Source organism: Nicotiana attenuata, chromosome 3 (genome assembly GCF_001879085.1).
Source record: "Nicotiana attenuata strain UT chromosome 3, NIATTr2, whole genome shotgun sequence".
Lineage (NCBI taxonomy): Eukaryota > Viridiplantae > Streptophyta > Magnoliopsida > Solanales > Solanaceae > Nicotiana > Nicotiana attenuata.
Window position 1 is genome coordinate 58,365,309 of NC_031991.1, and position 9,070 is coordinate 58,374,378.

Consider the following 9,070-nt stretch of genomic DNA (forward strand, 5'->3'; position numbering starts at 1 on the left):
TCATTACCTGCATCATTAACATTATGAGTGATACCTACTGCGAGCGGAGGGGGGTCATGCTGTTCGACTGCTGCTGTTGGTGCAACGCAGGTCCTTGCACCCTCTCCGATTGCCTTTTGAGCGGGTTTGTCAAGGTTGCTGGTCAACGTATTCGTCAGCCAAGCTTCGAGTAGCTTTTTCACCACTGATGGCGTCTCTTTCGTTGTGGACGTGGAGGCTACTTTACCGTGGGACATTGTGATACTACCATGAGGAAGGGGTGAGCCACTTCACTTGGGTGAGGCGTTTGGCGTTTCGTCCTCACCCTCCGTTTCAGAGACCTCGTTGATGGTATTTAGGAACTTGGTGGTGAGATCGGCTACCGCCTTCATCCATCCTTCTCCGTTACCTGCCATGTTAGATTTGTTTGCACAAAAAAGTGTAAGGTTTTTGTGTTTTTTTGCTAGTTATAGATCTGAAGGAAACTACAACTTTGACTAGGAAATCCCCACAGACGGCGCCGAATTATTTGACCAAAATATATGAAACTTTGGTTAAACTAATTAATTAAAAAGATAAGGGGTTAATCCTAGTTAAAGATAATAACTTCAGATCTAAAATCGGCCTACGGGGATTACGTATGACAATGTCGGAACATATTTAATGCAATATATATTAAATGTTCAAGGTCAATAATGGGATGAGAGTAACAAGCATTAAATAATAATAAATGGCACTAAATGTAAATAAGGAGAATGATTCACCCAATATTGAATGAGGTGGATGATTCTTCCTTCTGACAATGATGTATGACAAATAACTATGGGAATATTGGAGACTTTCTCGGATCTGATGTGAAAAGTGTAGAATAAACAACAAAACGAATCTCTTTAGAAAAGTGGTGTTTGTATTTATCTAGAGAGTCAACTTTTCAAGAGAGTTCTTATCAGAATCAATAATACATGCCTTTCACCTTATCTGTCTTTCTATTTATATGGGACATACCCCTCATTAGCCCTAAAAGTATACGTATAGAGAATATCCTATGGAATATTCTCCTAAAAAGGTCATATTACAAAACTAGCTTTTAGTGTTGCTCTAAGCATTTGACCTCGGCCACGATCGACTGCTCGGCAGTAAGTTCCATTAATCATTAGTCAACCTCGGCCAAATCACTTCTAATAATACCTCTTCCTGCCGAATTCCCTTAGTTAGATTTTGACCCATACAACCATGACTTCATAGATAAATATTTTAGGAATTTTTACCACCTATAGCAAAGGTTAACACCTTATTTATTTTAAATAAATACCATCTAAAAAAATTATATTCTATAGATACCTTTTAATGTTTAAAGCAAAATATCTAATTTTGGTTACCTCCTACCCTAAGCCACTAAATACGCTATTGAGTTACACTATTTTCTTTCTCTCTCTACTTTGATACATGCCATTCTCTTCCCCACACGATGCTCAATCTCAAAATTCCTCTCACCCACATCACCTACCATTAGTCACAAGATGGTCACGGGTCCCCAAGCAGTGTTAGTAATTTCTGCAATCGAAATTGAATCCAAAGGAGATGAAGCCTCCGATCGATGGTGGCGTGGGAACAGTGAGATTCAGGGTTTTTGCTCGACGGCGGATTCGCCGGAAATTAGGGTTTGTTCTTGAACAAAGACGATGGAGTTTGGTCAATTTGTATTGGATTTTAATTATTTTACTAATGTGTTAACATTCGTTCTGCAATGGTAAAGATGCAATTTTCCAGAAACCTTTGCTACAATTTGAGGAATTTTTGATGGAAAACTTGAAGTCATTCCGTTCTTGCGCGCATCTCTGTTCAAAGTCCTCCTAGGCATATGCTTAGTTGACTGTATCCCCTCTTTTTCTTTCTGCAATTGGACAAAGATGTAATTTTCTATAGAGATTTCCAGAGAACGATACAAGAACTATTACTTATGATTCAGAAACAGTGTGATTCTGGCATGATCTTTAGTAGCTACTTCATGCAATTGGACAGATTTTCTGTTAATATATTTCAATATTTTTTCAACGTATCACACTGTATTTTCATGTATTTCATTGTATTCATTGTCTTTTTTTCATTGTAATTCAATGTATCTCGCTGTATTCCATGTATTTCATTGTATTCACTATTTTTTTTTCTGTTGTATTTCAATGTATCCCGCTGTATTCTATGTATTTCATTGTATTCACTGTCTCGCTATATGCCATGAATGTATTCATATGTTTTTTTTAATTAATATAATTTATGTATTTAGATGTATTATATAATTTCTCTAAAGATTGCTATATTTTTGGGATATTTTTCGATGAGAATTTTTTTTATAACTGGAAATATAAATTTTGTGTGTTATAATTGAGTTTGTTGAGTTATATTAGGAGTCTATTATGTTAATTGATTCACTTTCCGTTTAAAAACAGTGTAATCCCCTGTTTCACACCGTGAATACAGTCGAATACAATAATCTGTCCAGCTGTAATCCCATGTTTCACGCTATGAATACAGTCGAATACACACAACAACCGATTAGCTGGACTTCCCTGATTCACGCCTATTTTTGCTACTGTATTCATGAATACAGTAGCTTAAATATATCAAATACATCTTATAACAAAAGAAAAAGTATCTACAATCTGTAATATAGCAAATGGTATCTATAGATAGCTAATTACCACTAAAAGATAGTATTTTATGAAATCATTCTTATTCTTTTAAGTTGGAAGTTGGAACTAACCATGGGTCGTTGCCTTGGGTCATGGAAGTTGGAACCGATAGGTCCGAGATTAAAACGGGTCGGTCCTGGTCCAGTCTCTCTCGGTTTTGCTCCGTTTCATTTTGGGAAAATAACGGGATTTTAATTCTTGAGGATATTTTAAGTCAAAGAGACAGAAACAGGAGTACAGGACCGTTAGTTGAGCCTAAGGAAGAGAAGAGAGCTGCCGGAGCTGAGTTGAAGTTTACCGCGAAAGAAATTGAGACTTAATTTGTTATTTGCGATGAACCTCTATCGTAATTACTCATTTCTGGACTTGGGATTTAATGATCCCACTTTCATCGAATCCCTTTCGCTTTCTCGCACTTCGTCGATCGTTGACGACGATGAATTACAGCCGGCGTTGATTTCTTCATTGCTTGACAAAGCTAGCAAAAGTCTAAGGAGTCCACCTAAGCATCGGCACGACGGCACCTCGCCGCTTCCGTTAGGGATGGATTGGAGTCCTCCCCCTCGCGTTTGGGTAAAAAAATTCTCCGTTTTCCTCTTCGTCAGCTTTGTTTCTGTTTGTTCTCGATATGCGTATTGATGTGCAGTAATATTTAATTTCGTGCCTGGAGTTTCGTGTAGGTTCCAGGCTATATATGATTATGTTATTATCTAGGAACATAGTGTTGGTTAAATGAAAATTTAGCTGGTTTGCAGTAGCATATACATGTTTTTTTCTAGTTGCTTAAGGAAAGTTAAATTCTTCTTGGCACAAGTGTGAAATTAATGATATCCTTGAACTGCATACCGTAGAAACAGGAAAAGTCACTCAAGTTTATTTAACTTATTTCTTAAGAGAAGTGAGTTGCCAGGATTATGGATAAAGACATTGAGTTATCCAGACAAGATAAAGACACTGTTTCAGCCTAATTGAGGAGTATCTATGCGTGTTACTTCTCTTTGTTTTAAATTTGCACATTGAGGCAAAAGTGTGATCCACTAGGTTTTCTCTAAGCAGTAGGTCAATGCTAAAATCTTTCGGAAATCATTAGCTCCTTCAAATCTGGACAAACTATTGTTAGCTTGCTCTGTCATATTTGAAGATTCTATTGGCAGTTTAATCTGATTTGGAGTTTGTCTAATCTTTTGCTAATACATATGGGTCCCTGATTAGTTGTGAAGATAAGCTTGAAGTGATTGTCATAGACATTTGGTTTAATTTGGTACAAGAACTTTCATTTCTTCTTCAAATGAGTGCTCCCGTATTTTACACAGGATGGACATGATACTATTTGGCCACATGATTCTCATACAGGATGGAGTTACTGTGCCACTATTCCTTCTTGGACTATCTTGTCACGCCCAAGAGGTTCAGCTACTGTAGTGGTATTTCCCTGTGAACTTTTTGAGTCAGGTTCTTTAATGCATTGAGCACTTAAAAAGGAATAAGCTATATTAGCATTCAAAAAGGGCTGTTATTTCCATCCAGGATTGGAGTTTAACTTGAAGATCTTTAGGTGTTTTCTTTTTCTTTTTAATGGTGAGCTGTACCTGGTCAAATGGGGGATTACCGTAGTGTATTTTCTTTCAGGAACGAAAAGAAACTCCGTAATAACTTGAACAACTTATTGTTTCTTGCTTGAGATATTGACATTCGAATTGGGACAGTTGTACAGGGTTCAAATTGGTATACAATCACCTGATGGATTCACAACCACGCGAGAGATACTACGAAGATTTAGTGATTTCTTAAAGCTATCTTCAGAGGTAAGCTAGTTTCTTTGAGATCCTGCATAGTGTAACAAGTAGGATAATATTTCTACCCTCTATTTGTGCATCTATGGCTTCATTAAGAATTGATTGGTTATTGGACTAAATCTCCATACTTTCTAGATATGGTATTAGTTGACCCACTTGATCACTTAAAATTGTAGTTTCACACCTCTCATTTGTTGCAGCTGAAGAAAGAATTCCCAAAGAAAAAGTTGCCCCCCGCTCCTTCAAAGGGGCTTCTGAGAATGCGAAGCAGTGCGCTTTTGGAAGAAGTTAGTAACATCCTATTTCTATCCTTCTCTTTTAATTTTTAAAAATATAGTTGCATGATGACATCAATCCTAACCTGATAATTATTCTTGAGGAATGAGCTGGTATTAGGTGGTTCTTTAATATGGAATAAATCTTGGTATGTGCTCAAGCTGGTTTCATCTCAGCGTAGGTGTTTATTGGAGGATTGGATGACGAAAGTATTGTCTGACATCAAGTTATCAAGAAGTGCTCGCATAGGGATCTTTCTTGAGCTTGAAGCAGCTGCAAGGTCATGTAGGTGTCTCCTTGCTCAAGTCTTGTGCTTTTTTCCTTGTACTTCCACCAAACAGTTGAAAGTTGTGTAATCAACCAGTACGCTATGATTTATCAACCAGATCTTTGTTGAATTGATGTAAACCTTTTTTTCTTTTCTTTTATGAACTTCTCAGCATTCACTGAATTGAATCAGAACGCTGCCGATGTGAATTCATCCATCAGCGTAGTTCCATCGATCCAATTCTCAAATAGTTCAGATGTTTCTTTGCTTGCTGGTCAATCATCATTTGCTTCTGATTGCGGCAATGATTCTGCTTATGGGACCCCTGAGCTGGGATCACCAACAGAGGGCATGAGCAGGTTCCGTGAACTTGACAGCGCAGCATTTTACCAGGGTTTCACCCCTTCAGTTGAAGCAATTTCTGAAGTTTCCAGGTTAAAACATGGTGATAGCAAGCCAGCAAAAGATTCTGAACAAGGGAACCAGGAGAATCGTTTGAAAATGCCTTACACAGGAGATACCGCTGACGTTTCCGCCAAGAGAATCATAGATAATGCTCAAGTCATATGCAAGGATGAGATGGAGCTTTTCTCCGGGAGAGAAATTCTTACAACTTTTGGCCATGATAAACAGACTCTTGAAACTGACATTTCTTCAGAAAGAATCTCTGACCTCTCAAATTTCCTGAAGCTTGAAGCATTGAGGAATACCTCATATGTCTCGGCTGAAGGTGCTGAACTTTTAGAAGGACTAAATGCACCGGCAAGCTCCGACTTACAGTTCCCCGGCCACTTAAAAGTTGTTATTCAATTGGAAGAACAAACTAAAATGGATAGGATTCTTAGTGCTATGCAACTGAGGCTGGCCACAGCAAAAACTGACATGGAAGATCTCCTGATGAGACTGAATCAAGAACATGCTGTAAGACAGTATCTTGCCACAAAGGTGTGATTCTTAGTCCAAAATTCTGCAATTTAGACATGCAACGTTACATTTTTTTTCTCTAATCCAGTTACTTTAGCTGTTCAAACCATGTAGTATGTAGAATTGTGAGATTAAGATATATTACTTTGGATAATAAGCGACCGAGTATATTGTCATACATTACTCAGCAAATTCTCTTTTGCTTACTGCAGTGATGCATCACGAGATGTCCTCTGTTTGCCCTTTTCTTATATCAATATTGGAAATTTCAGTTAATTCTTTTAAAGTTTCCAGAATAACAATTGGTTCCAACAATGCCCCAGAAAGCCAGTCTTCCCAACCTTTTGTCTTCTGCCATTCCTCTCCTCTAATATCCTATCCCTAGCTAAGCTCTCTAATGACAAGCTCCTTTCCTATGCTCATAAATTTTCAGCCCCTACATGCTCGTGACTTTTTCCTCCTTGCCATGCCACCACTCTTTCCTCACTGTAAGGAGAGCTTCATTCAGATATTTCCTTACATAATATGCCGCACTTCCCTCTTCCTCCTCATTCCATCCCAAGTATAGGTGGACAATAGGAAATAGGGTTATGAAAGGGCCAGGTAACTTTAACGGATATAATTAGCAAATATTTTAACACTTAGAAGCTTATCTCAACCTGTAGACCCATACTTATTTTAACGGCTTACCTCTCTATTTGATGTGTGGGAGTTATGTTACTCCTGGCTTCTCTATTTTGCGTTATGATAATGATGCTATGAATGTTACCATCTGGTTGGTCTTTGACAGGTTAAAGATTTGGAAATTGAGCTTGAATCTCTAACACAGAGTGGCAAAGAGAACCTGCAGCAAGCAATTCAAATGGAGAGGGAAAAATTTACTCACATGCTATGGGATATGGAGGAACTTAGAAGAAAGTGTGTGGAGATGGAATTGAACCTGACGTCTGAACAGGTATACTGTCACTCTCTTCTATTACAAAATGGAATATTTCTTCTATATCTTGGACAATGAGCAAGTTCTTCTTGAAAATTGTTAAGGCTGACAAGGTTCAAATGGAATCAACTCAAAGAATCACAATACAAGAGAATGAAAGACTGTACGAAGAGTTGAATGCTGCTCAACAGCAGATCAATAGCTTGCGGAAACACCATTTGGAGTCGGAGTCAAAGTCCAAAGCAGAGGTCAAACTTTTAATCAAGGAGATTAAATCTCTAAGAACTTCCCAGACAGAACAGAAGCAAGAGCTCTGCAAATTGGCAAAAGAGAAGGCAGAAGTAGAAGTAATCATTCACTTGATCAGTTCTTTACTAATGCATAGTCATTCTCTAAATGAGCTGGATGAGTAAAAGTGTAGTTGATTTGTTTTGTTTTTAAGGTGAAACCAAGGTTTTTTATGTGCTTTTCACATTCTGTTCCTGGGGGGAGGGTGAGGTTGTAAATTTTTCTTCAAACAACCATCCGTTACTTCAATAAGCTGTGCTTATGATAATGTTGCTTTCTTTCAGAGGATTCTACAGGAGGAAAGGCAAATAAGGGAATGTGCTAATGCTGCAAATATTAAGCTGCTGCATGAGTGTGAAATTGTTCGCAGTAGACTTGAGGAATGCAGCGTCAGTTTCCTCATCGAGGAAGAAAATAAACTGGTCCTGGAGGCATCTAGCCCTTCTGATGCCATTGATATACTGTCAACATCTGATAATCGAATAGGTTTACTTCTTGCTGAGGTATGTCTCTTTCCTTTGTGTGTTTACCTTTGAGTTACTCTTGGTGGCTTTTCCTAAATGCTCCAAATTGTATACCATTTTCACTAACAGAAGTATTCTACATACAATTTGTGTTCTACTTATCAAAAAAACCATAGTACATTTTATGTTCTACTCAGATGCTTGAGATCATTTACGTCTCTTCTTAAGGTATAGATAGACATCCCAAACATCTCAGCAAAAGGGAAAATGAATACGAAGGAATTGATTTCCTGCCCTAAACGGTATTTATTGAACAATTGGAGTAGGTTATAAACATTTCCTTTGCAGCTTGTGCGGACTGAGCGTTTTTTTTAACTGGGTTATATGAGATAATATAATAGTATTATATCGTGTAGAGCCATTTTTATGTTGACCTACCAAACTAGCAATATGAATGTCCGAGATCCAGCCCTATGTGGATGTCTATCAGAATTGACGAGCTATCCTTTACTTGTAATGTAATGTGCAACATAATTGAGTTATATCTTGCACTTGTACCTTGTGTTGGTTGGCCGAGTCATTATGATAATGAGAGAAAAGCTATAACATGTTCAGTCTTTCTACTTACACGGCTGACGTACACAAATAGTCCTCAAAGTGGATAGTCTTGAATCTACCCCCCCCCCCCCTCCCCAACACACACACACACTTGCCCCATGGGCAGAACTTCAAGTGTAAGAGGGAAGCATAGATCAACAGTTAAAAGACCACACCAGGAGGTGTCATATTTCTGCAATTTTGCTTTATCTTTTTCTTGACTTAAACAGGCCCAGCTGCTTGCAGAAGATGTTGAAACTACTATTGCTAGTAGAAATCTTGATGGAGGTTATTCAAGGACAGCAGTGGATGAATTGAGGAAACAGCTAGCTGATGTTTACGTTGACAATGCCAAATTGAGGAAACAGATGAACTCTGTCATTCGTTATGCACTTCAAACAGCTAATAGATTGAAGGACAATGAAGAAGAAAGCCCTCCAACAAAGACAGCTCTTACGAAGTTTTTAGAGGGATAATTTATAAAATGCAACACACGTATCTATAACCTGTAAATAAGCTTGTTTAATTTCTCCTCCTTTCTCTTCTACTTCTCTAATAACCTTGTATATATGGCTTACTCCTTCCCCATCATGTAATCCTGACTAATTGGAAAATTGCAATTGAAGATGTAAGTTTGAAATAAGCTTTCAAATGTGCTGCTATAACCCAAGACTGCAGAGAACAACCAGTATTTGTGAAAGGCCGGTGATTTTTCGTGTTACGTATAATTGTACTGTATAAGTGGGTGGCTATTGAAATGTTTTACCACGCTCTGCAATAGAAGTTTGTGCCACCCTTGGAAATTCAAGAGCTTCACGCCTTCTCTACCAGGTGCAGCTCTATACACGTAC

At 38.0% G+C, this 9,070-nt stretch overlaps 1 protein-coding gene across 1 annotated transcript; it reads left to right on the forward strand.

The window, feature by feature from the left end:
- Positions 2,882-8,862, forward strand: LOC109223830. The gene is made up of 10 exons (XM_019388270.1): positions 2,882-3,242; positions 3,983-4,093; positions 4,376-4,474; positions 4,666-4,752; positions 4,918-5,026; positions 5,182-5,954; positions 6,724-6,888; positions 6,975-7,217; positions 7,443-7,661; positions 8,450-8,862. Exons 1-10 carry the CDS (start codon positions 3,003-3,005, stop codon positions 8,693-8,695), a joined length of 2,292 nt encoding a protein of 763 aa, XP_019243815.1. The 5' UTR covers positions 2,882-3,002; the 3' UTR covers positions 8,696-8,862.